The following is a 24,144-nucleotide window of genomic DNA, read 5'->3' as shown; positions in this document are numbered from 1 at the left end:
CCCTACAGCTGGAGGGTGGGAGGGCGAGAGTTGGAAGGTTTTGCAGGTGCTTTGTTAACACAGCCCTCCCGGTTACACCCTCCTGCTTCTCACCTGTGGACCTCGGGGAAGGTGTTGCTGAAGGATGCAACATTCTCATTTCTGTAATGTCAACAGGTTGGGGCCAAGCTCAGATTTCTTGGCTTCATTTTTGTTTGTTTGTTTGTTTGTTTGTTTGTTTTTTGCATTGAAACAGGTATGTTTTGCCTTTTTGGTGGATTGGTCACAAAGGCTTTTTTTGTTGTGTTACTTCTTGAGATATTCCCTTGGAATGGAAAAGGACACAGACAGCAGCTCAGCCAGGACTATGAGATTTGTCGTTTGTGCATGAGGCAAAGGACAGAGCCGAGCTGCATTTTCGAGCATGGCTGCGGGTTCCTGCGAGCGGACCCGGCATCTCTGCCGTCTCACCTGGGTACGAAACTCTGGGGAGTGGTGGAAATGGTCCAACGGAAGCAGGAGCTTTTGGTACCCTCCAAGGAGAAGATGCGGCTGCCCTATCCTACCGCTCGTTCCCCGTCCTGTACCCACCCCGAGCGTCCCGAGAGGAGCCGCGTGCTTTAGCGCGGCGCGGAACCCCGACGGTTCCCGCTACCGTATCGGAGGCGCGGTGAGGGGCGGCGGCAACGGGCGGGGGGGGCTCGGTGGGGCGGGCAGGGAGGAGGGGGGGAGGAGCCAGCGCGGAGGTTGTGCCTGGGCTGCGGGATGGGGCGGCAGTGAGGAGTGCGGGCGCGCTTCGACGGGGCTGCGCCGTGCCAAACCGAGCCGCGCTCCCGGTGATGCGCAGCGCTCCCTCCGTTTAGCTGCCCGCTGCCATGGCTGTGCCGACCGGCGCGGCCCCGACCCCCGGAGGGGCAGCGGGGGTCCCGGCGGGGCTGCGGGCCGCCGCCTGGCTCCTGGCGTTCGCCGCGCTGTGCCGGGGCCGCGCCGCAGCCTGCCCGCCGCTCTGCGCCTGCAGCGGCACCACGGTGGATTGCCACGGTACGGCCCTGAGAGCCGTGCCCAAGAGCATCCCCCGCGGCACCGAGCGCCTGTGAGTACCGAGGGGCTCCTTTGTGCGGGGCGCGGAGGAGGGAGCCCGTCGGGGGGCTGCGAGCGGGAGTCCGAGGGGACGCGCGCGGAGGGAATGCGCCCACAGCGTCCCGTCCATGGCGGTGAGAAGGGATCTGTGCGTGCCTAGCGCCCGGCGGGGCACGGTGCGTGTGCAGCTGGCTGTGGGAGGGATGTGCGAGGGGTCCCGAGTGTGTCTACGTGTGTAATGTGTGGAGCTGGCGGGGGTCTGAACAGCGCCCAGGAGCTTGCGTGCTCCAAGGGATGTTTGCACCGGTGCCCGTGCTTGTGATGTGTGCCCGCAAGCAGGTGTACGGCTGTCCCCACTGTGACCTGTCCTTGGACACCCATGCGGCTGGAGAGGCTGCTTGTGGGTCCTCACCACCTTGAGTTCCTTTGCACCCCTTTGTCCCTGGGAATCGCTCCTGGAAGTGATATGTGTGATGCCAGGGATCGGGTCCCATCCCTGTGCTTTCTGTGTCCCGCAGTGTGAGCAGCCTCCAACCCCACAAGCCCTCTGAGCCAGCATCTCCCTGCTGACCCCCCCTCCCATAAACGTTGAGGGGTCCTCAGAGTGGGTCCCTGTAGGGAGAACTTTTCTCCTATGGACTATAGTCACAGTGTAGCCATATAGGTTCCTGGTGTACCGGTGACCCCGCTCCCAGCAGGACTGTTCCCAGCCTCTCTGCTCTGCCTGGGGACAGCGAGTGTTCCCTCTGCCCCCTGGCAGTATGCACCATGAACTGTGGCCCTGGGCAGCCACACACTGCTCCTCCTGCCCCAGTGCTGTGCTCTGCTGCACACTGGGCTGTGAATGAGCTCTGTGCATACGGCAGGGGCTGGCAGGCAGGGACTGTGTGTGCAGGCAGTCTGGCAGCCGCCTGGGCTGCACCCAGCGCCAGGAGCTCTGTGAGGCGCTGCTTTCATGGGGTTTTCTCTTCTCCTGCTATAATTATCCTCCTCAAGTGATTATTACTCCGTGACCATGAGCTGCTGTCCTATAGAGCTGGTTTGGGAGCTCTGGGGTGCCCAGGGCTGGAGCATGGCTTGGGCACAGCCACTCCTGCACCAGCTGTATCCATTCCTTGGGGAGCGCGGTGGGCTCTGCAGCAGCTGCTCCACACTGGGCTGTGCTCAGCATCACTCTGATGCAGAGAATGGGTGGGCTGTGACCCTGAGGTGTCTCACTGCTGCCCCACGGGCACCTCTCCCCTTGCTCCTGCTCATGTCTGATGTCCTGCTGGGCACCCTGCCCATCCCTGTGGGGTGACGTGGGGTTTCTGTGTTCTCACGAAGTCAGATCTGGTGGCTGAGCTGAGGCAGACGTGTTGCTCTCACGTGGGTGTTGTTTGCCAGGAAACTACTCGCAGCATTATTGCACGCCCTCACAGGTGCTCAAGGTGTTTGTGCAGAGCAGGTCCCACCTCCAAGCAGTGCGTTTGTGGTGGTGCAGCTCAGCAGCCACTTCAGATTCCCCAGAAAGGAGCTGCAACCTCGCGCCCCCAGGCTATGCAGCAGGAGCAGGCTGTCCCCGCTGCCAGGCTGCCTGCCTGTTGCACCATGCACCTGGCACGGCGTCCGCAGGCAGCAGGCTTTCTCCCAGGTGTCCTGCAGTGCCCCCTGGGTGGTGTTGGGTTCTGCTGTTATGGGGTCGAGGCAGCAGCAGCCGGGGTGAGGTCTGAGCTCACGCTGCTTCTGTATCACACCCTTTGGTGGCTTTCTCTGAAAGCATCTCCAAAGAGCAGGTCGCCCTGTTAGGTAATTCTCCCTGTGGCAGCAGAATCGCTGCAAATTCACCGCCGTCAAATGGCTGCTTCCAGCACGGCTATTTGCTAATGAGGGCTGAATTGAGGCTGATTGCCTTGCAGTTGCTTCTTCTTTGGAAGTTTTCAGCTGATGACAGCATTGTCCCTCTTGCCCCTTTTCTCCCTCTCCGATGGGCCAAGCCCCACTGTGCACCCCACAGCACCCCATCGCTGCCAGCCCAGAGCTGTGCTTCCTTAGGAGCCTTCCTGGACAGAGGAAATTTGCAATTCTATTCCAATTTCTCCCTTCAGCTACGTCCAAGGCAGATGCTGTCTATATATTGCCATGGTAACGGTGTGTTCTCGCTCTCCGTGGAATTGCATGCTGGAAAAATATTAGTTTAAAAAACTATGTCGTGTTTGTATTGATGGAGCTGAGGCTGATAGCAGAGGATCTATTGTCCCCTGGCTGGGAGAAGTCACGGGTAACAGGCAATAAAGTCCATCGGATTGGCCTCTGGTGACCACTTCTCACCTCACACAGCAATTGCTTCCCAATAAACCCTTCTCCGCTCCTGTTTTATAGCATCCTTTAAAATAGATATTTTTGCCTTAAACGTGCTGCCACTTCGCTCCTCTGGGGTGATGCATTCTGCTGCTCTGCGTGAGGAAGGGAAGCTGCTCCCGGCTTAATTGCCAGCCCCTTACGTGTGCTTGCAAATGCCACTGCTGCAGTCCTGGAGCGCTGGTGGCAGCGGTGCAGGAGGCACCCCATGCTCACAGCTGTGCACTCTGCACAGCCAGGCTCATTACGCTGCATGCATTTGCCTTGAGTTTCATGCTTCCTTATTTCATTGTTTCCTCTGTCGATGTTTTCTAATGAATTTTCCTCTGGTAGAAGCATGGAGCAGTTTGTGTGAGCTATAAAAGGAGGATGCTTGAGAGGAGTGCAGCCCGCGGGGGGGAGTTGGGGCATCCAGGCTCCAAGACTCAACTGAGCGCCTGCCTTCCTGGCGTGCATTTCGGATGCACTCGCCTCTCAAAATAGCAGAGGCGAGCATCCTATGGGGGAGAGAGGCTGCTGGGAGGAGGAAGATCAGAAAAAAGGGAAGATGAATTTTTCAAGCGATGCAGCCAAGGAGCAGCACTTGGCACAGAGAGTGGGAGAGAAGCGAGCACACAGAGCTGGGGAGGTGGGGGGTACCCCACATTCCCCCATACGGTTTGCAGTGGGGGGAAGTCCCAGCCCCAGCATGGGATGCTATGGGAGATCTGGAGCTGAGGGCTGGGCATCAGCATCCCCACCCCACATCCCAGCAGTGGGGCGCTGTGTCCTGCTGTCCCCATGCTGGGAGGGCTGAGCAAAGCGAGGTGTGGGCAGAGTTGCATCTTGTAGGACAGAGAGTGGTTGGAGAAGATGCACCACAACGCTGCGCATCTGACTGCCGGCAGATAATGGCTGTGGCATGAAAACCCCAGAGAGAGCTTAGGGAGAGCAGAAAGGCTTCCCGTTCCTCGGCGCTGGTGGCACAATCAATGCTGTTTGTAGCGCTTAAAAATTTATCGCGATGCTAACCTGGGTTAGTACCTCGTAAAAGCTTACAGAGTGCCTCAAGCTCTAGGGGCTGGAGCTGTGGGCTTGATTTCTTCTTCACCAAAGAGCAATTGTTCTGAAACGAGCCCAGACAGCGCAGAGCCCTGCTCCATGGGGCATCCACACAGTGAGGATTCCTTTGCGCTGGCACTGGAAGGATTTGTTTCCCCAAGGCTGTGGAGGGCTTTGCAGCTCACAGCCTGCGCTGCGGCCCGGTGGCATTCAAGCAGCCGGCTGAAATCTCAGAAAGTCTTAAAAAATGCAATAAAAGTGTAGGATGAAAGATTGCAGCTGTTCTGTCCCCCAGTGCTGAGCACAGGGGTCAGTCTGGGGTCTCGTTCTCCTTGGCGTCCCCATTAGAGGGAAGAGAGCTGCTTATGGCGTTTGCAGATGACACCAGGCTGGGAGAGATGTGAGTGTGCTGGAGCTCTGCCCCTCTTCGCAGCGGGGCGCAAATAGGCTGCGTTACCTCCAGCACTGTGACTCCCCAATAAATCAGCACCAGGGGAAATATTGCTCACGTTGGCTGTATTTAAAGAATTACTGCTCAGCATTTGTACTCTCTGAGTTTGTAGCGGAGTTGGTGTAGCTCAGGCGCTGCAAGGAGAAAAGACACAGCAGAGCCCTCGGGAGTGGAATAAGCCATCCAAAGATAGAAACCAAATATAAACCCAGACTATGCAAATCCAGCAATGAGCCCTGCACAGCGCCGACATCCCATCTGGGAGCGGGATGATCCGCCAGCGCCGTCGCGAGGGGATCGCTTGCTGTAATGACTTTCTTCTTCCTGGGGAGAAATGGAAGGGGGTTCTGAAACTTCAAGGTTGCAATGAAAATGACTCCCAGAAGTGCTGCCAAGTGGTCCCCAGACACCTTGGGGAGGGAAGCACGGCGACACAGCATGCAGCTGGACCGTGGGGAGCCGGTGCGCTGGGCAGGGCAGGCTGTGATTTATCTGCGGGAAGAACCAAGGGGGAAAAATGGCACAAAGTTAAATGGCAGAGTTGCCTCGGCATCCTTACAAGTAAGCTTTACCTGCTGTTTGTTCCCATATTGCTGTGAGGGTCATCGTTTACCACAGCCCAGTGCCGGGCAGAGTGAGCCGGGGGGCTGTGGAGCCTGAGCCTGGGTTTCGGTTTAATCGCTGGGGCTGGGGAGCCTCTATTCATTCCCCACTTGCATTCATCTGTGTCCTAGTAACGTACCCCCCCTCCCGCCTCCTTCCCAACACAGGCACACACGGCTGGATAATGGCAGGAGCCCGGCAATCTCAGTCGCTGAATAGCTGTGTAATTATGAGGCTATAACGCCGAGCTGGAACTCATTAGCCATTATCAGCCGTTTCAGCGGGACAATGGTAGCACCCCGGGGTGCGCGGCTGCGCAGGCTGTACCGGGCAGCCCTACACGCTGCTCGCTGCCTCTGGGGCCATCCCGGCGATGACCCCGGCTCCTCGCATGGCTGTGGAACTGGTGGAGGCAGGCGTCAGGTCGGGATGGAGAAAGAGGTTGAGATGGAATGGGTTGGGATGGGATGAGTTGGAATAGATTGAGTTGAGATGGGTTGGGGACCACTCATGCAAAAGCCTTTCTTCCTTATTTCCACCAAGAGGTGGGACATAGGGGCTGACTGGGCTGGCAGAAGTCCTTGGGGTGTGACTTATCTCCCGGCAGTTGCTTCAGTGGTGTGAGATGGCCGAGCACTGAACCTATCCTAATGCCTGTGGGTGACTTGCAGCTGTGTGCCTGGAGCCATCCTACTTTTCTTGGGGGCAGCTGTTGGTTTTCTCATTGCTCCTGGTCTCTCTGAGTGGCTCCATGAATTCAGGATGAGCCTGCCAGACATTTGCTGCATCGCCCTGTGGGGCGGTTTACATCCAGGCAGGGGCTGCTGGCCTCGCTGGGCAGCACGTTGCATTTATGATGGCTGCAGAATGCCTGTCCTGGGGGACATGAGCACTGAGACAGGCGTGCTGGGGGAGCAAGGCACCCCTTGCTGCTCTGTAGTCCCTGAGCAATGCCAACATGCGCACTGCTGGCCAGGGGCTGTGGGCTGTGTCCTCTCCAGGGCCAGCCCCCATTCCTAATGAAAAATGCAGTGATCACTGCTGTACTTTGGCCCTTGCCTGTCCGTTTTTGGGGGAATTTCCAGGTAACTGCATGGCTCTTCAGTGCTTCCATGCTGACCTCTGTCTCTTCTCTTCCCAGGGAGCTCAATGGCAACAACATCACACGTATCCACAAGAATGACTTCTCCGGACTGAAGCAGCTCCGTGTCCTGTGAGTTCCCAGCAGGAAGTGTGCTCAGCTTGCGGCACCCAGGAGGGATAGGGATGGGGCTGAGTCCTTCAGGTGGTGCCGGCTGGTTGGCATCAGCTTTGGGCTGGGGCATGGTGGGCTTCCAGCAGGAAGAAAGAGTCTAGATTCAGATAGGATGAGCTGGAATGTGTTGGGTTGAACTGAGCTGGGTTGGGAGTGGTTAGACTGGGTTGCGGACCACTATTCCAAAATCTAACCCCTTTTCTCTATGTCCCTCTGCAGGCAGCTGATGGAGAACCAGATCAGTGTGGTGGAACGTGGGGCGTTTGATGACATGAAGGAGCTGGAGCGGCTGTGAGTGGTGGTGTGCGGGCAGGTGGCATGGGGCAGCCAGTTCTGCTCATTGCAAGCATCCTTTAGTTTTTGCCTTAACCCATAGCACATCTGTGCTGCTTGACTTCAAACAGCGTTGCTGATGCACAGCAGTGTGGGTAGCAAACCTAGTGCTGTTTCTATAGATCTTAACGCCCTTTCTGATGCCTTTGAGGTGAGGGGCAGGTTAAACAGAAAGCACTACCATTGTTATCAGTTGTGTCCTGCATGTGAACCGGGGAGATGTAAGCTACAGTTCGGCATTCAATAAAATAGCTCAGCAGCTTAAACCCTATCAAGGCTGCTCAAGCAAATATTAGGAGCTGAGTGAGCAGCAGGTTAACGGCACAGTTAAACAGCAATCAGCATTTAACAGCTTGGTGTCCTGTCTGCATATAATTGCAATATTGTGAGTAAATCTATTAATGCCCAGTTGGCTCCCATCACCTGGGAGCAGAAGCAACCCAAAGCTGTATCCTGGGTGAGACTGGCTGCTTTCCCTCCTTACCATGACCCTTTCTTTCTTCCTACAGACGGCTGAACCGCAACCAGCTACACACCCTGCCCGAGCTTCTCTTCCAGCACAACCAGGCTCTGTCCAGGCTGTGAGTACCTCCCCTGCGAGGGGTGTGTGGGGCAGGAGGGGCAGCCCCTGGGGGGGTGGTTGGTGATTATTTTTGCCCTGTCCTAAACTTGCGGTGGCCTGGGCTGGGTGCTGAGCGTGGATGGATGCTCCACATCTCTGGTCCCCATGCTGCCAGGGTGTGGTTGTGCCCAGAGGCAATGCTGGCTGTGACTGGTGCCAGGAGTTGGTGCCGGTGTTTAATGAAGGGTTAAACTGCCGTGTGGGTTTGCCAGCGTGGGATGTGTGAAATGGTGGCTGAGAGCCAGCGATGGGCCTAGGTAATGGCAGCTGATAGCACAGGCGTTCAATTAATTATCAAATGGCATTTGTTGAGCTCAGCTGTGCCGTAGCACGGCGCCAGCAACGGCCCATCCTCCAGCCGCCCGTTGTGCAACAAAAACACTGCAAAACATTAACGTTTACATTGAGTTCTGCAGCCCCCCAGCAATAGGTGGCACCGGGTCCCGGAGCACTAGGGAACCTGCTGCTGGCTCTCCTGGTGGCTTTGTGACCCAGGACTGTGCTGGGGACGGCAGGGAAGGGGTGCCCAGTGCAGAGCTTGGCTGGACCCGTCACGCTGCCTTAGCGGGAGGTGAGATCTGAAACCACGCTGCTGCGGTGATGCCGGAGGTCATAAGGACACTCTGAAACTGCAGCAAGCACGGCTTGGGCTGTGGGGGTATGAGTCAGTGGGGAATGGGTTCAAGGTAAATTGAAATCGGCTCTGCTTGAGCTGAAATTGGAGCCTCTGCCAGGCTCTGTGCTTATTGACCTTATGAAATGGATCTGAGGTGGCCCCACCGCCCCTTCCCTGCCCCTGGCCATACAATGGCCGTGGGGATCTCTTGCAGGCACAGAAAGGAGAATCTTGCTCGGGTCTGGCTGGAGGGAGGCTTATTCCACCTCCTGAATCACAGTGTCAAAACAGAATTCAGTTTGGTGCTGCTTTGTGGTCTCCCAGCTCCACATGAACTGCAATGAGTTGCTCAGATCTGGGCTATAGAAAGCATTTGTTGCGTCAAGATAACGGATGGGTTGGGGTTTTGGATGCAGAGGGTTGTGTGTGGGGCTGGATCCTGCCCTGGTGCCCCCAGGGTGGTTCCAGGAGAAGTGGCAGCAAAAGGGCTGTGCTGGACCCATGGTGGCAAGGGGTATTACGTGGCCTCCCTTATCCCTACCCGCCCTAACGAGCGGACAGCTCATTAAGCAGCGCCTCTGGCTGGAAATGGCGCTGATCTGAGGTTTTGCTGGAGAGTGCCTGACCCAGGTGACCCCATCTCAAACCGGGTTTAATTAAACTGTCAGCGCCGGACGGAAGAACAAAGCGCGGCGGGCTGGGGGTGCGTCTCCCGCAAAGTGGCGAGCTGATAAAACATGCATCTTTGCTTCCACCGGGGAAAATCACCCAGGCAAGAAGGTGACCTCTGCAGCTGGGTGCTCTGATAGAGGAGGGGGCATTGCAGTGAGCTGTGGGGCAGTTCCTCACTGCCATCTCTGTGTCTGGCCCCAAAACAGCCCAAATTGCCCTTACTAAGGCAGGCAGAGAAAAAATCGGGCGATGATAAATAACTTGAGAAAATGCAAATTGCCTCCTTCAGAAGGAGACCACGACCGCGCAGGAGGAAGCTGTGAGCTGCATAGTAGCAAAACAGGGTGACAAGTGAAAAAGGAGCTGTCGGAGGAAGGGATAACAAAGCGGGCCCTGCTTGGATGGGGCTGGCTGCGCGTGGGAGGCGTTGCTCGTGAGACTGCAGCAGTGACCGCTCCTCAGAAACCCTGGGAGAGAGAGATGGAGAAACACTGGGGCGAGGTGGTGTGCCCCGATGCTGACGTCTGGGTGCAGGGGATGCTGTGCTGTACAGCAGCTCTGGGTTTTGGATCCCCCTGCGCTCCCCAACAAAGACCCTTCTGTCGGGGAAATAGTGGGGCTGGGGGGGCCGGGATGGGACGCGTCCCCCCGAATACCAATCAGGAGGGGAACAGCTGGGGGGGGCTGCAGGGTCTGTGTGAGGTGGGACCCCCCCAGCCAGCTGGGGAGGGGGAAAAGAGGCCCCACCGCAGCCCCCGGGAACAAAGAGTCAGTGTGGCTCGTGACAGCTCTAAGGAAACGCGGGGAAACAAATGTGCCACTAATAGGTGGGGAGGTGACCTCGTGGGGATGCTGCCAGGCGGGCGGCGAGGGGCTGCTGTGGTGCCCCGGCGCTTCCCACCCTCATCCCGGCACCGTGCTCACCCCTCAGATCTGCCCCACCACCTCTCAGCACTGGAGCACATCCCAGATTTAACCTTCCCAATGCCATTAAGGCAAAGGAGCTGAAGCAAGAGGGCCCCTCTGTGTATTGTCCCATGCAGGGCAGCTCTGTTCACCTCCCTGCCCCAGCAAATGGGAATTTACATCCTACAAGGCAAACAAGCAGACAGCAAAGACCCATCTTCCCAGTGCTGGGTGCTAACCACGGGAGCACTGCACTTTGCAGCCCTTGCTGCCTGCACTGTGCCCCGTGCCACCTTTGTTCCTCTGGAAGAGTTAAAAAGCGTTCACAGGAGCAGATCCCTTTGTCTGTGAGTTTTGGTGGCAGAATAAAGGCATTTCCTTCCTCCTGCTTTAATGGCTCTGTTTGTAGGAAGGCTCAAAACAATTTTAAAGCATTGTGAGCGGACTTATCCTTCTGTAGTTTGATTTCCAGGACGTGGCAGAAAGGAGCATTGTGCGTTGGTTTCAAAGGAGATGGTAGCTCAGTGCCCGGCACGCATATCCCACAGATGTGGTTGGTGATGTGCCGCGCATCGGGGTGGGTTTGGGGAGGTGTGGGCCAGCTCCTCAGCTGTGCTAAATGAATGATCATCTCAGGCTTATCCTCACTTAACCAGCCAGATATTGACCGCCATGGTCCCCCATAAGAGCTGGGGATTACAGGGTCATACCCACCCCCTCCCCCAGGTTTCTGCACTTCCCTGAGGCACTGGTCCTCGTTTGTGTGTGTATTTCCCTTCAGGACAGGAAAAGCTGGATAAATTTTTACTGCTCCCAAGGGAGCTGTTTGTAACTGAAGATGTCTCACTGTCATCTTGTCCATAAACCAGGAAACGGCAGTAGGGGCATGCAATGTGTTCCTCATCCCCCCTCCTCTCCCCCGCCTTGTGCTGGTGGGAGATGGAGTTTGAGGTGGATCTGCTCAGAGAAGAGTCATTAAGATCCCAGGGCTGGAGGTAGGATGTTTTCTCTAGGTGAGAGGAGCTTGGCTGCCCCTTGAGTGTTTGGGAAGTGATGCTCGCTCCAGCCCCCCAAAAAGCCTCTTTCAGCCCCCAGACTCATCCAGTGCCAGTTTGGAATCCACATCCCTTTCATCCCCATGCACAGCAATAGGGGCTGCGGCACTCAAAGGGGCTTTTGTCCAGCCCTCAGCCCCACAGGTGGGTGGGTATTTCCCCTCAAACCTCCCACCCCCCCAACCAAGTCCTGGGCTTTTCCCAGGGGCTGGTGCTATTGTGGGTTGCCTGGGCAACAGGGTCCTGGGGATGTGGGTTGGGGGCTGAAATATCCCCACTTGGGATATTTCCTGGGGGGCTCAAGGTCCAGATTTGCCGCAGGCCAGCACATACCCAGCAAAATGCATGGATGTGCTGGGTATGTGCCAGTCTGTGGCAGTGGCTTTTGCATATAGGATAAATATGGAAAAGCCGTATTCCCAATGCTTGGTGGCATTTCCATCACATGCTCTCAGACCAGAGGCATTTCCTCATCCCGCTCCGCCTCGCTTGCTCTCTTCCCCACAGGCACAGCAGCGTGTTGCTCATTCCTGCATCCCGCAATTTCACAGCATCCCCGCAGCCGGGTGTTAATAAGATTAGACCCGAGCTTTAAGATGTCTCTCTCTATCCTTTGCCATCCAATTACACAGCCTGCATGCTATCTGATTGCCTGCGAGAGGGGAGGACTGGCTGGGATGGGAGGATGCAGCTGGTCTTTCTGGGTATCTGAGTGGGTTTTCTTTCTTTTCTTTCTTTCTTTCATTATTATTTTTTTCTCATTCTTCCCCCTTGGCTTTGAGCTGCCCTGTTCGGCTTTTTCATTGCTGCTCGAGGTGGCGGCTGGACAGAATTTGTTTAAATTAACTGCTTGAATGGCAGCGTTTGTGTGTGTTGGGTTGGGGGAAGCTCAGACAGCACCAGAATGGATGAGGGGGATTAAAGGTGCCTAATGGCTTCCAGATGGGCATCCCGGACTGAGAAACAGCCTCACAATCCAACCCCAGCCGGGGGTTAACCAGAGAGAAAGCAAAGCTTGGCTTCTCCAGGAGGCTCCCAGTCCTGGGAAGAAAGGGTCTCTGGCAGGACAGGCAGGTCCCCATCCCAATAAGGCCCCAAAGGGATGCACAGACCCCACTCCTTGCCTAGAGAGCAGCAGGTCCTGCACTGGAGTGAGTGCAGCACTGCTGGTCCCAGCGCTGGCAGCAACACGGATGGCAATCAGGGAGGAATTAAAGGATAATTAATGCCAATCCACATGGAAAATTGCTCTCGTCAAACAAACCAGATATCCTTTTTTTTTTTTTTTTTTTTTTTTTTGACGAGCTGACAAATTGGGTTGATAAGTAGCGACGGCGCTGACATGATATACCGAGACTTCTGCAAGTCATTTTCCTCTTGCCTGAAGGATATGGCAATGAAAACATTAATATTCTGCAAAATCAGCATAGCATCTCTGACAGTGGCTTCGCAGGGAAATCACGGCTGGGCTCTGCTCCCGCCCCATTGGGTTCCCCGTCCCTTTGGGACAACTTTGGCTCCGGCCAACCCTCTGGCTGCCCCCTTGCTCTTCCAGTGTATGGTGAGTGCTTTGCAAGCAGCATTGCTGGGGAAGAAACCACAGGTTTGGACTGATAGGCGAAAGGACTGGGGCAGGTGGTGCGGCACAGCGCCCATCCTACAGGATGAACGGGAGCGTGCAGCTCTGCTGTAACACCCGCACTGGCGTCAGCCGCACGCGAGGTCACACAGCTGGGAAAAATGTAGGTCAGGGCTCCACGGCGGGGAGCAGCGTCTGGGGATGCTGAAAATGACTGAGCGACAACACAGCCTGCTGTAGGATGTGGGGTTAGGGGAGATGGGTGGGCAGAGCAGGAGTGGGGGGGGGGGCACTGCGTGGGACCGGTGGGAGTGGTGCTTCTGCTTTAGGGCCTGTGGTGCTGAGATGCTGGGAAACGAGACAGTGATTACTGGGAGGCTGGAAAAGCTGCCTCCAAGTGAGGGGAATTGCAGTGTTCGACCTATTTAGTGCTTGTGGGAGAAGGCTAGGAGGGATTTCATCACTGTCCCTGCATACCTGTGTGGGGAGAAACCTGACTGTAAAGTGTCATTAATTCTCTTTAAAAACAAAAAACAAAAAAAGCCAAAAACAAACAAAAAAAACCCCAATGGGAACGTAAAGAGAAAAAGCATGAAATTGCTCAGTAGCTGGAGGCTGAAAGCAGACAAATTCAGAGTAGGCATACATTTGGCTCTTGCACCAAGGAGAGCTGTTCAATACTGAGTGCTCAGAGGGGAGGAGGTGGACGCAGTGTCCTTTGCAGCCCGCTGCTCCCCGGTCCTCTGCCTGCACGCTCTGGGGATCTTTGTGTTCCCATCAGTAAGGCTTGGGTTTTGTGCTGGTTTTGTTGGTTTTTTTGGTGGGTGTTTTTTCTTTCTTCCCCCTCCAGCCTCTTCAACAAAGGCACCTATTCTCCCCTCCCACTCCCGGGAATTACACTCCAAGCTGCCCCTCGACACGGCAAAAAGAAAGGCCGGGAGAGGAAGCGGTGTGTGGCTCTTTGTGTCCCTTTTGTGACGCTGCCGCACAGCGTGGCCACCCAGCAGCACCAAGGTAGGGCCCGAGGTACAGCCCCTGCGGGGAGCTGGGGGTGCTCCTGGCTGAGGTAACAGCCTCGTCTTTGTGCTCTGCATGGGGGAATGGGCAGGGAAGGGCCCTATTCCAGCTGCCCTCTCAAAGCTGAGCACTGCAGGGGGGGTCTTCCCGTTCTGATGGGTTTAAGCATGCTAACAGGGAGCAGCTCTGTGTACAACCCGTGTTCAGCCCTCATGGATGTTTGCTCAGAGACACAGTGTTAAATATTTATCCTCCTTAGCTCCCCCCTCCCCGCACGGCGCACATTAACAATAGCGATCGCCCAGGCCTCATCCCTCTTGCCAGGAGCATGTGGCTCCCAGACCGGGGCAGTGAGCATTATCGTTTGTACCTGTGAATTATTGATAAGGGATAGGATAGTTCTTGCAGTGAAAAAATAATGAGGGGCAGAGGCTGTTGGCAGCGCTGCTGCACATCCCTTTCCTACTGCAAAGCAGGAGGTGGGACCGCTTCCCCAGTTGTGCACAACATCCCCATGCCCTGGTCTAGCCCTGGATCAAGGGGATGAGGCTGCTGCTCCCTGGAAAAGGCGCTGCAGCCCTGGAGGAGGTTCTGCACCAGCTCAGGGCTGAGCAGAGGGCTTGGTGCCCAATTGCAGAGGGAGGTTTGTCTCCAGTTGCTGCCCTATGTAAGGCTTTGGGAGGCTGCACAGAGGCTGCAGATGACTGGAGGGATCTTGTTGTGGCAGATTCTCGATCAGGGTGTCAGCCCAAAGCCCAGCTTTGGTGCACTTAGACTCTGAATCCCAGGGGATTAGCAAGAGGGCATTATCACACTGAGCCTGGCCTGGTTTGCATCCCCCATCCCAGCCTGGCTCTGAGCCATGCTTCTGGGGGAAAACCCAGCTTTTGCAGTAGGTGCAATCCTGCTCCCTGCCTGCACGTGCAGAAAAGGCAACCCAGGCCGCTGGATATTAACTTTGAAGTGTGAATTTTAAACACCCTGTGAGTTTGCAGACAACTGGTGCCGTTCCCCTCCTTTGCTCCCGGCTGTTTCTGTTACAAACCTCCTGATCTCTCTATTGCTTTCAGGGGAAGAGCCCTACACTAAGCTCAGCTATGAGCTGAGCTGGGCTGCATTGCCCAGCAGCATGCCGTGGCCATTGGCTCCATCCCAACACCCCACATGCAGGGGCTGCATGTGAGGATGAGTCCAAAGCCATCTGCATTTTGGACAGAGGGGCTGCGGCAGGGATGGCTCACCCCGTGCTGGCCCTGCAGGTTGCCAGTGAGATGTTCACACTGCACACCACAGAGAGGGCTGCAGCCTTTGTGCTCCACCAATGCCAAACCCCACTGAGAAGCAGTGCCAGAAGAATGGGCCCTTCTCCCAATTTACATGAAGCGATGTCCCAGATTTCTTCCCAGCCGCGAAGACGCATTGTTCCCTGGCAGCGTTTCAGTGGCGGAGCCAGCTAATTTGCAGCATTTTACATATCTAATATGTTGTCAGAAATGCTTTTAAATCCCTATAATATTTAATTAGGAGGCAGCTTTTGGCGTATTAAGTGGGAACAGGGCTGTCTAATTACTTACTGGTGATTTCATACCCGTGAATGTAATTAAGTTGGGTAGAATCATCCAAGAGATGCAGGAGCGGGCAGAGCCCCAGATAGACCAGGGTGTATTTTTAGCCCACGTGTGTTGGAATTTGACTGTTTTTAGGGGGGGGAAAAATGGGGTGCAGAGCAGCACCCTGCCACCATGGTGTGTGGAGTTTGCTTCGCCCCTTCCCAGAGCTGGGAGCAGGGCTGGGAGCTGCCGCGGCAGGAGCTCCGCTCTGGCACGGCTGAGCGGCTGAGCCCTGGGCAGCACAGCTCCTCGCCTGGCCTGGTGTCTCAGCCTGGCTGGTTCGGGCTGCTTGATTCACACCTCGGAGGAATCCAGGAAGGCTGGCAGGGCTGGCTTCACACTTATTAGCAATTAAAAGCCTCAGAGGCTGGGAGTCAATTAGCTCTGAGCTCAGCAAACCCCGGGATAAGGCTGCTAACGAGAGGCCCAGCCAGCTCCCCACAGGGCTCGGCAGAAGAGCTGTTTGCTTTTTCATTTACGCCTTGGAGGAGCGTTGCAGGGCTGCGTGCCGCAGGGTGCGATGCTCCCCGATGCCCAGCACGGCTCCTGACATGGCACACTGCCTGCACCCAGCATGGTCCAGCCCAGCACGGCGTACGGGGTTGCGATGGGCAGCCTGGAGCCGCATTGGCTGTGCGTCGGGCCGCGTGCCCACTCCCCTTCCATGGGTAAGGAGCTGCTGGAACAAAGGGACGGCGTGGGGAGGGGGCGGTGACAGGCAAGCAGGGCGTGCAGCTTGTTATTTTGCTTGTGTTGCTATTAGAGCTGCTGCTTTTAACTTGTTTCCCCCCTCTGAAGAGGCTTCAGGGTGGGTGGCAGATGTTTTGTTCCTCCTCTGCCTCCCGCCCACCCTCCCCTCTATTCCTCAGCCAGCTCCTCTGTTAGCACAACACCCTCCCTCCTGGGAGCTGAGGCCCTGTGCCTCTGGATATGCAGCTCAGCCCACGCAGGAGCCGCTCAGCAAATCCTAGATTGCACAAACTGTGGTCACTGTGCATCCCTATGTCCCCCTGTGCCCACATCAAGTCCTGGTGCCACTGATGCCATCAGCTCTGGGAAGCTGCTTATAGGTGGTTGCCATCCTCCTGGCCCGTTGGCAGGACAGTGGCACAGCCTGGAGCTGCCCAGGTCGCATGTTGGGGTGCAGCGATTGCATCCCACCCCCTCTGCCCAGCCAGACTCACGAGGCAGCACGCAGCCTCTTTGGCTGCATGCAGGTCGTGGTCTCACCAATACGCTGCGGGCTGCAGCACCGGGAGCCAGGAGGATAATGAGATCTTAATAGTCCAATTACATCCCATCGATTTACTCAGCACGTAATTGTCGGTGGCTGGGGCCACCTGACGAAGCTCCCGCTCTGGCTGCCAATGGGAGGGTGGATGCTCCCTGTACCAGCCAGCTGCTCGCCCTTCAACCTCCGTACGAGCAGCCCCAGGAGGGGCAGAAAGAGGTTAGAGCTGCAGCTGGGCAGGGGGTGTCAGCATCAGGGTCACCCTGAGTTTGCATCCCTCATGAGCATCTGGTGGGGATGGGATGTGCTGCAGGTCCCTCTGCGGAGGGCTGATGGGAAGAGGGATCCTGGTTGGTGACAGTCTCTGCCAGCTGAGTGGTGGCTGTGCCCAGGTGGTACTTCCAGAGGCCATACAATCTCTTTCCTGTATTGTTAGCACCAATGCTTCGAGCTCTACTGTCCTGCACACAGTGGGTGGTGGATGGCAGCTGGCAGCGCGCAGACTCCTGCTGACCTCAGGGGTGGCACTTTGAGTCAGAGACAGTGCTGCCCTGTCCCCTTGGTCCTGCTGTCAGCTGGGCTGGCGGAGCCCATTAAAAATCCAGCAGCCTGACATCATGCTGGCACTGCGGGGTGCTCGCTCTGGGTGCAGCCACTTCTCACCTGCGCCCACAGGGCTGCGGTGGGGAACCCTGGGGGGACATGGCTGTCAGCAGCTGATGCAAGTGCTGATGGGTCTATTGATCTCCTTCGATGCAGCAGGCTCGTTCTGTCCCTTCACACTTGCTCCTGTCATCTGTCAGGTGGTGGAGGTGGTGTGAGCTGTGCTGGTGGGGCAGCCCCTGCTGTCTGACCCTGTGCCCCAGGACAAATGGCACATGTGGGGACAGCAGGCTGCGTCACAGCGCCATGGTCCTGTGGCTGATGGTCCCCCACAGGTGTCCTGGGGAACTCACAGTCTTCTCCGACATGATTTCATCCAGTGCAACACCCACAGTCTGGGGTGCAGCAGCATCTCTTCCAGCCCAAAAGGCCTGTGTAGGGTATGGGGTCCCCTCCACCGCTCACCTTGCTCACCCCAGCGGATGCTGCCAAGTTGAGGAGCCACAGCACAGGAATCTATGGCACGGAGATCTACGGTACAGGGATCTATAGGGTGAGGATATGGCACGGGGAGCCCCAAGCTGGAGGCTGCCAGGCTCTGCAGCACTCTTGACAGGCGATGGGGGGCTCAGGGGCCACGGGGGCCGACGCCACTAGGAAGCGATTACCTCCCTGCTGCGTCCAGCCCTAATCCCCCGGCGGCGCGCAGGGAGCCAGCTCTCCAAACAAGGCTCAATCAGGTTAAAGTGTGAAGTCAGGATTAGGAGGGAGAATGGGAGCGTGGTAATAGCCCCGGCCTCCCTGCCACCGGCCCGCCAGGCTCTGGCAGTGGAAATTAATGCAGCCAGGGTTTGTTTGCCTGAGTGGACTCCCCACTGGGAAGTGATGTCGAACAGTTTTGCTCGGGTGCCCCGCTAAGCGTCGGGCAGGGCGGCGCGCCGGGGGGTTGGCTCCTGCCGCAGAGCCCCTGCCAGCCCCATGGAGGCATGCACAGTGCCTGGCACCGCGTCTGGCACCGCGCCGCGCTCCCGCCTCAGCGCCGCAGCACTGCGAGGAGCCGCGTGGTTCCCGTGGCCGAGGGCTGGAGAGGCTGCGGGTGAGCCAGCTGCTTGGGGGTCAGAAGGAGGAGCTCCTGAACTCAGGGCTTTAGGAGCGCTGGGCAGGAGTGTTGCGCGGTGACACTGGCACGGCTGAGGGTGCTGCAAGCTGTGTGACGGAGAGAGGCGAAGCCGTGCCATCTGCTGTTTCCTCGGTGCCAAAGTGTAAAGCAAACATAGCTGGGAGCGATGCAACACCAGGAGGGAAGGGGCTGTGTCTCGTTCTAATGCCGGGCACTGAGGATCCTGCAGGCAGAGCATGTGTTTGTTGTGTTGTCATCAACTGTGTGACTGCACGGGCAGTGAAACCCGGCACTGGGCATTGCTGAAAGACTCGCATCCAGCATCTGTCCCACTTGGCTTTGGCACCTGAATGGCAGCACTTCATTGGTGTGCCTGTCACAGAAAGCTGCAAAGGGGAGAGGCCTTGCAAAGTGTGCTGCAACCCCTCATGCTGCATTGGGCTCCTGAGCCGTAAGTGAACAGCTTGCAGGCTGTGGGTACACTGGGACTGCAGGGCACAGTGAGTGTGGAACCATGAGCCAGATTTGTCTGGGGGATCTGAATGCATTGCTGGGAGCAGAGTGTGCTGGGAACTTCCCCTGCTTGGCCACACTGTGACTGGGTAAATGGTGAGAGATAGGAGGCTGCGTCCATGGCAGTGCAGTGCAGTGTTTGCATGGTGAGTGGCAGAAGTGAGCATGTGCTGGGGGTACCCAGATGGCTTTCTTTCTGGGGGATTCCTTCCTCGAGCAGCCACAGTGGAATTTGTGAGTCCTTATTTGGGGGGAGACAGGGCTTAGAGCAACACTGCCTTCCTCTCTGGGTGCCCAGCTGTGTGGTGAGCCCTGGCCCCATGCAGCTCAGAGAGGGAATGAGGCTGGGGCCATGGCAGGATAGTACCACCACACCAGTACCAGTACCTGTACTGATACCAGTACCACATGCACTCTCTGGAGCCTGCATCCCACAGAGGTGCTCTCCCAGCAGTTGGCTTCCAATGATGCAATGCGGTGGGAAGGAGGCTGTGCATCTGGTCCCAGATCACAGCCATGAGTTGTCTGAACATCCCACTAGTGCACTGATTGAGACTGTTTTCCTTGGCTTCTCCTTTCCTTTGTGCTTTGGTGCAAGGCTGATGGTTCCCTCTGGAAAGGTTCCCTTCCCACAGCAGTGGTGCTTTTGGCTGAGTTGAAACTCCAGCTTGGAGACTTCCAGGTATTTTGCACACACTGGGCAATGCTTGATGTGCTATCTCAAGGAATTAGGAGTATGGATAAGAACATGGATGCTGTCCCACTGTCCTGACCCATTTCCACTGCAGTGGGATGTCAGGAATGAGCAGAGCAGGCAATTACATGGACAGTGATAAATTAACGACCCCATTATTTGTGCCCTCTCCCGCATGGGGCAGGCTCCATGGGAATGCCTGCAGGAGCCACTGAGTGTAATTACCAGTTAATCAGTGGGACCTGTAATTACAGCAGACACAGAGTATTTAAGCACTGAGAGTTTTCCCAGAGCTGTGCCCTGCTGCTCCATGTGTTGGAGCTGGAGATCCCAGTGCTGGACAGTCCCAGGCACATGCAGCCACCCCAGGTGAAACCACATCACTCTGGCATGGCTGTGGGGCTGCAGTTCCCTGGGATCTGTGAACACAACAGCTCCATGAAGCGCTCTGTCTTACAGGCAGTGTTCATTTTCCTTCCTGCTTCTTTTTCCCATAGGGACCTGAGCGAGAACTTCATTCAGGCCATCCCCAGGAAAGCTTTCCGTGGGGCCACAGACCTCAAGAACTTGTGAGTGGCAGTGGGGATAGGCACGGGCTGATATGGAGGATTTGGGTTGGCTCAGCAGCAGATAATGTGGGGAACTCTGCACCTGTGCCATCCCAGCCATGCTCCTGCTCCTTTCTCCTGCAGGCAACTGGACAAGAACCAGATCAGCTGCATAGAGGATGGGGCTTTCCGGGCCCTGCGGGGACTGGAAGTCCTGTAAGTGGCCAGGGGTGGCTGGAGTCCTCAGCCCTCACCTCTCCATCCAACCACCTTACGCGGGGAGGTGGTTGGGTGCTGCTGCTCCCGGGCTCGGTGCCCCCTGAACCATCTCGCGCTCCCATTTCCGACCTGCCGACCCTGACCTCCCTCCCTCTGCCTTCCTGCAGGACTCTGAACAACAACAACATCACGTCCATCCCCGTCTCCAGCTTCAACCACATGCCCAAGCTGCGGACGTTGTGAGTGCGGCACCCAGCGGGGCGGGAGGGGCCGGAGGGGGTTGGGGTAATCAGGGCAGCCGGTGGTGGTGGGCAGGAGCCATCCCACAGCACTGACGGCCCCGGCCGCCCGCAGCCGCCTGCACTCCAACCACCTGTTCTGCGACTGCCACCTGGCCTGGCTGGCACAGTGGCTCCGCCAGCGGCCCACCATCGGGCTGTTCACACAGTGCGCGGCGCCGGCACAGCTCCGCGGCCTCAATGTGGCTGAGATCCAGAAGAATGAGTTCAGCTGCTCTGGTAAGGGGTCCCCGGTGTTGGAGAGCGAGTGTCCCATCGATTCAGCCCACCCCTGCCGACGGGCTGGGGCTCATCCCGGGGGCTCTGTGCCTGCAGGACAAGCGGATGGAGCGCACGCACAGCTCTGCAGCTTGTCCTCTGGCTCCTGCCCGGCCATGTGCACCTGCAGCAACGGCATCGTGGACTGTCGGGGCAAGGGTCTGACGGCCATCCCTGCCAACCTGCCTGAGACCATGACAGAGATGTGAGTATGGGACCCTGCCGTCCCCACTTGAAGCTGGGGGACATGGGGACACGTCCCAGGGCTCAGCCACCCCGCTCTCATACCACCCAGCTTTAGCCCTGGATTTAGCTGCATTAAAAATGTAAATAGAGAAATAATCTCCTTAAGGGAATCCAATTACAACACAAAGCCCCCATCGGGATGCGAGGCAGGTGGAGCACCCCCAGACTCATGTTGCTGGGTCAGTAGGTGCTGCCCCAGCCCCCAGTGCTGCCTGCTGTGCCCCCCACCACCACAATTCCCCTCACATCACTCTCCCTAATGGAAAAAGCCCCAACTACAAAATGCAAGTTGTCCCTGGGTTGAAAGGTGCTGCTCTTTTGGGATGATTTAATGCAAGTTTAGGGTCTTGCAGTCTCCTAAGCCTGTCATTGGGTGCTGAGGCTCAGCCAGTCCCCAGCCTCACCTCTCCCCTGTTTCTTTGCAGACGCCTGGAGCTCAATGGCATCAAGTCCATCCCCCCAGGTGCCTTCTCCCCCTACAAGAAGCTTCGTCGGATGTAATCTTGCAGCACTTCTGACCCCAGAACCCCAAATCCTGCTGCCGCAAGCACCTCAGCAGGAGGATAAGGCTGGGGACAGGGGGCTCAGCCCACCTTCTCCCTTTGGGTTTCAGAGACCTGAGCAACAACCAGATCTCGGAGATTGCCCCAGATGCCTTCCAGGGTCTGCGCTCGCTCAACTCGCTGTGAGTGCTCACACCGGGGGCACACAGGGCACCTCCTGGGTGCTGCCCCATGCCACTGCCACCTGTCTTCCTGTTGCCATCCCTCCTCTCTAGGGTGCTGTATGGCAACAAGATCACTGACCTCCCCAAGGGTGTCTTCGGGGGACTTTTTGCCCTGCAGCTGCTGTAAGGCTCTGGTGGGACACTGCAGGGATACGTTTAGTGCTGTGGGTCATGGCATGGTAAACGGACACAGGGTTGGCATCACTTCCTTCCCTGTGCCAGGCTCCTCAATGCCAACAAGATCAACTGCGTGCGGGCAGATGCCTTCCAGGACCTGCAAAACCTCTCGCTGCTCTCACTGTATGACAATAAGATCCAGAGCCTGGCCAAGGGCACCTTCAGCTCACTGCGTGCCATCCAGACCCTGTGAGTGCCCGTGTGGCTGCAGAAGGGAATCCTGGGGGATCCCAGTGCGATGGTAGCAGGTCTTGGTGCTGGCCACCAGTCACCTGCTGTCCTCGATGCAGGCACCTGGCCCAAAACCCCTTCGTCTGCGACTGCAATCTGAAGTGGTTGGCAGATTTCCTCCGTGCCAACCCCATTGAGACCAGCGGTGCCCGCTGTGCCAGCCCCCGGCGCCTGGCCAACAAGCGCATTGGGCAGATCAAGAGCAAGAAGTTCCGCTGCTCAGGTGAGCACCACCCTTGTCCCCTCTGGGGGCTGTGGCCAAATCTCTGCTGTGCACACAGTGGTGCTGATGTGCTTTTTCTTTCTGCAGCCAAAGAGCAGTATTTCATCCCAGGTAAGGAGGGAACCACATGTGTGTGTGCGTGCATACGGGGCCTGCTGGTGTACCCAGGACAGATGTCCCTGCGGATAATGTCCTCTTGTTGCCCCTCCTTTGTGCACACCGAGGGCTATGGTGCACACTTGGGACCAGTTGGGGTGTGGGAAGACCCAGCCAGTTGCAGCCCTCAGACTCTGCCCTGTCTGGCACACAGGGACAGAGGATTACCAGCTGAACAGTGAGTGCAACAGCGACGTGGTGTGCCCTCCAAAGTGCCGCTGTGAGGCTGGCGTGGTGGAGTGCTCCAACCTGAAGCTCACTAAGATCCCAGAGCGCATCCCGCAGTCCACAGCCGAGCTGTAAGCGCCATGCCCTCCCCTCCTGCAGCCACCGTGTCACCGGCGCTGGGTTTTGCTGAGGGTTTGGTTTGTGCCAGGCCCTTCGCAGCCATCTCTTTTCCCTGCCGCCCACCCCAGGCGCCTGAACAACAATGAAATCTCCATCCTGGAGGCCACAGGCATCTTCAAGAAGCTGCCTCACCTGAAGAAAATGTGAGGATCTGAAGGCACAGGGGGGCTGGGAGGGTACACAGGGGCATGGTGTGGAGCATGAAAGAGGCGCACCACCCAAGCTGCGGGACCCAGGGAGGGGTCAGGATGCAGCCTGATGGTCCCCCCTCTCCGCAGCAACCTCAGCAACAACAAGGTGTCAGAGATCGAGGACGGGGCATTCGAGGGGGCCGCATCAGTCAGTGAACTGCACCTCACCGTCAACCAGCTGGAGTCAGTGAGGAGCGGCATGTTCCGGGGGCTGGACGGGCTGAGGACATTGTGAGTGTCCCTGAGCCATGGGGTTGGGGCTGTCCCTTGCTACCACTGCCCCTAGCCTTGCCCATGCCACCAGGCTGGTGCTGTTGGCACCACTGTGGGTCTGCTTTTGGGCCATCCCTTGCCTGCATCCAGAGTTGGAGCTGTTGTCTGCTTGGTGCAGCTGCAGCCTTTGGGGGTGGATTCCTGTCCCCCAGGGTCTGCTGGGTCCCACGATTATGGGGTGTCCTCTCCTCTGCAGGATGCTGAGGAACAACCGCATCAGCTGCATCCACAACGACAGCTTCACGGGGCTGCGCAACGTGCGCCTGCTCTCGCTGTACGACAACCAGATCAGCACCATCGCGCCGGGTGCCTTTGACACGCTGCAGTCCCTTTCCACACTGTATGTCCACTCCGGGGATGCTAACAGCCCCTTGCTGGGGATCTCGGGCCCAGATCTCAAGTTATGCCCTCCCATTTGCAGGAACCTGCTGGCCAACCCCTTCAACTGCAACTGCCAGCTGGCCTGGCTGGGGGAATGGCTGCGCAAGAGGAAGATCGTGACGGGCAACCCGCGGTGCCAACACCCTGACTTCCTCCGTCAGATCCCGCTGCAGGACGTGGCCTTCCCTGACTTCAGGTGTGAGGAAGGTAACTCGCACCCTCCTGTCCCAGCACCATCCCTGCTCCTATGTTCACATCTGTCCCCGCGGTGAACTGGGGTCATCCAGCCCATGGTGCCCACCCCAAAGATACCCCAGGTCCCTCTGTGGTACCCTAACCTTAGCCCTAAACCTAATGCAATGCAATGCAATGCAATGCAATGCAATGCAATGAAATGAAATGAAATGCATTTGCTATGTGAAATGCAAGGCAATCCAATGAAACGAAATGCAATTATATCAAATGCAATGCAATACAAAGCCATGCAATGGAATGCAGTGCAGTCCTAACCCTAATCCCAACCCTAATCCTAACTGCAACCCTAATG

General features: G+C 57.1%; 1 protein-coding gene across 3 annotated transcripts in view; it reads left to right on the top strand.

Annotated features, from left to right (window-relative positions):
- Positions 1-783: 783 nt before the first annotated feature.
- Positions 784-24,144, top strand: part of SLIT1 (slit guidance ligand 1) — a 31,151-nt gene continuing 7,790 nt past the window's right edge. For all 3 annotated transcript variants that reach the window (XR_008205022.1, XM_052676682.1, XM_052676681.1), the window contains exons 1-20: positions 784-1,072; positions 6,636-6,707; positions 6,969-7,040; positions 7,592-7,663; positions 19,818-19,889; positions 20,013-20,084; positions 20,255-20,326; positions 20,442-20,605; positions 20,702-20,849; positions 21,316-21,387; positions 21,504-21,575; positions 21,669-21,740; positions 21,840-21,983; positions 22,085-22,248; positions 22,336-22,359; positions 22,559-22,703; positions 22,821-22,895; positions 23,031-23,174; positions 23,413-23,556; positions 23,638-23,804. Coding sequence is in view for 2 of the 3 variants with exons in the window: in XM_052676682.1 (XP_052532642.1) it covers positions 855-1,072; positions 6,636-6,707; positions 6,969-7,040; positions 7,592-7,663; positions 19,818-19,889; positions 20,013-20,084; positions 20,255-20,326; positions 20,442-20,605; positions 20,702-20,849; positions 21,316-21,387; positions 21,504-21,575; positions 21,669-21,740; positions 21,840-21,983; positions 22,085-22,248; positions 22,336-22,359; positions 22,559-22,703; positions 22,821-22,895; positions 23,031-23,174; positions 23,413-23,556; positions 23,638-23,804 (2,185 nt within the window). In the remaining variant the exon portion in view is untranslated. The remainder of the gene's footprint in view (positions 1,073-6,635; positions 6,708-6,968; positions 7,041-7,591; positions 7,664-19,817; positions 19,890-20,012; positions 20,085-20,254; positions 20,327-20,441; positions 20,606-20,701; positions 20,850-21,315; positions 21,388-21,503; positions 21,576-21,668; positions 21,741-21,839; positions 21,984-22,084; positions 22,249-22,335; positions 22,360-22,558; positions 22,704-22,820; positions 22,896-23,030; positions 23,175-23,412; positions 23,557-23,637; positions 23,805-24,144) is intronic.

The sequence above is a fragment of the Tympanuchus pallidicinctus genome, unplaced genomic scaffold (genome assembly GCF_026119805.1).
Source record: "Tympanuchus pallidicinctus isolate F22 unplaced genomic scaffold, pur_lepc_1.0 scaffold16, whole genome shotgun sequence".
Taxonomy (NCBI): Eukaryota; Metazoa; Chordata; class Aves; order Galliformes; family Phasianidae; genus Tympanuchus; species Tympanuchus pallidicinctus.
The sequence above is the reverse complement of the archived record's forward strand: the minus strand, read 5'-3'. Positions and strand labels throughout refer to the sequence as shown.